The sequence below is a fragment of the Schistocerca gregaria genome, chromosome 2 (assembly GCF_023897955.1).
Source record: "Schistocerca gregaria isolate iqSchGreg1 chromosome 2, iqSchGreg1.2, whole genome shotgun sequence".
Lineage (NCBI taxonomy): Eukaryota > Metazoa > Arthropoda > Insecta > Orthoptera > Acrididae > Schistocerca > Schistocerca gregaria.
This window is the reverse complement of record NC_064921.1, coordinates 451,671,629-451,673,041: the sequence shown is the minus strand read 5'-3', so window position 1 is coordinate 451,673,041 and position 1,413 is coordinate 451,671,629. Positions and strand designations below refer to the sequence as shown.

The following is a 1,413-nucleotide window of genomic DNA, read 5'->3' as shown; positions in this document are numbered from 1 at the left end:
TTAAACGACGTGTGTCAAACAGGGCACTACTAATGCTGTATGTGACCAATACGTGTTTGTTTTCCCAACTCATTAGCATTCAACACAATTTATAGCCTCCTGTACCTGTTATTTCTCCATATCCGACATCTTATTACATACGGTCTAGAAGGTAAGAAGAACGTCACTAAAATAAAGCACAATAGTTATCGACCAGACTGCTTTATTGAGCTGGACAAATCTGAACAGGCAGTAAAGTCGGTGGTGCACTGCGTGGCCCACGATTCGCGGCTAGTCCACCTGCGCCTTGCGCACGAGCCCGCCGGCGTCCTGCGCGCCCCCGACGCCCGCCTCGCCGCCGTCCGCTTTCTTGCCGGCCAGAGACGCCGCCTCTGACCAGTCGTCGTCAGCGGAGCAGCGGCGCTTCCTCCTGCGGGGGGGCGCGCGGGCAGCAGGTGGGCCGGCGGCGGCGGCGGCGCCTACACGACCTGACAAATGCCGAAGTCGTTGAAACAAAGTGGCGAGAGACTGCGTCCAGCTCGTGGCGCCACCGAGTATCCGCTAACTTACCTGCGCCTCCTGCGCCTGCAGCTGCGGCGGCGTCGCCTGCGGCAGCTGCGGCGTCGCCGCCTCCGGCAACTGCGGCGGCGTCTCCTCCGGCAGCTGCGGCGGCGTCTCCTCCGGCAGCTGCGGCGACGCCTACGACAACTGCGGCGACGCCTACGGCAGGCTAGCTCGTCTGCCGTCAGTCGGTAGCGGCCGCCACGGCAAACCAGGGTGCCAGTCCTGATGCCTCTCTTCAAGGCCAACAATAGGAGCGTCTTATCCACCTGTCGACAGATGAATTTTCAGCAACAGTTCTGCAGTACATCACTACACCTCGCATCCATCGAAACACAGCTGGCCCGAAACTTACCTCATCCTTGTCGGAGGCCTCACTCTTGAGGTGGTCGAGAATCTGCTTGGCGGAGCAGCCGTGTAGACCCCCCATCTCTCGGACCGCCTCGATGACGAGCGTCGGAAAGCGCCGGTGACTGCCGGACGCAGTCTCTTTCCCTTCTTCTGGCGCAGGCATTGTTGGCGAAAGGTGCGTTCAAAGCACCGCTGACGGGATAACCTCCCTGTTCTAGATGGTGCTGGCCTGGACTGTTGCCTAGATACGCGCCGCTGTCTTTCATTTATATTCTCTCGACAATGCACTGCGTCATATCCACAGAAACATGTGTGGCGGCAGGAGCTCTGTTTACCTGCTTTGTTGTCTGGCTGTTAAGACTTATTTCAGTATGTTTTCTTAGGCACGCCTGGATTTGTAGTGTGACACCAAGTAGGATAGGAGAGTGTTTCAGACACTGTGAACGCATTCGGAACGCGTTTTAATGTCACCGTGCAATCTTTTCAATTAAATGGCCATTGTCTCCATAAGAAAATCGGATG

At 57.0% G+C, this 1,413-nt stretch overlaps 1 protein-coding gene across 1 annotated transcript; it reads right to left on the bottom strand.

The window, feature by feature from the left end:
- Positions 1 to 270: 270 nt before the first annotated feature.
- On the bottom strand, positions 271 to 1,114 carry LOC126335834 (protamine-like protein). Its single transcript, XM_049999302.1, has 3 exons — positions 896 to 1,114; positions 554 to 809; positions 271 to 467 (listed from the first exon to the last, which is right to left on the bottom strand). The coding sequence occupies exons 1-3, from the start codon at positions 1,052 to 1,054 to the stop codon at positions 271 to 273; spliced, it is 612 nt and encodes a 203-aa protein (XP_049855259.1). The 5' UTR covers positions 1,055 to 1,114.
- Between the last annotated feature and the right edge of the window lie 299 nt (positions 1,115 to 1,413).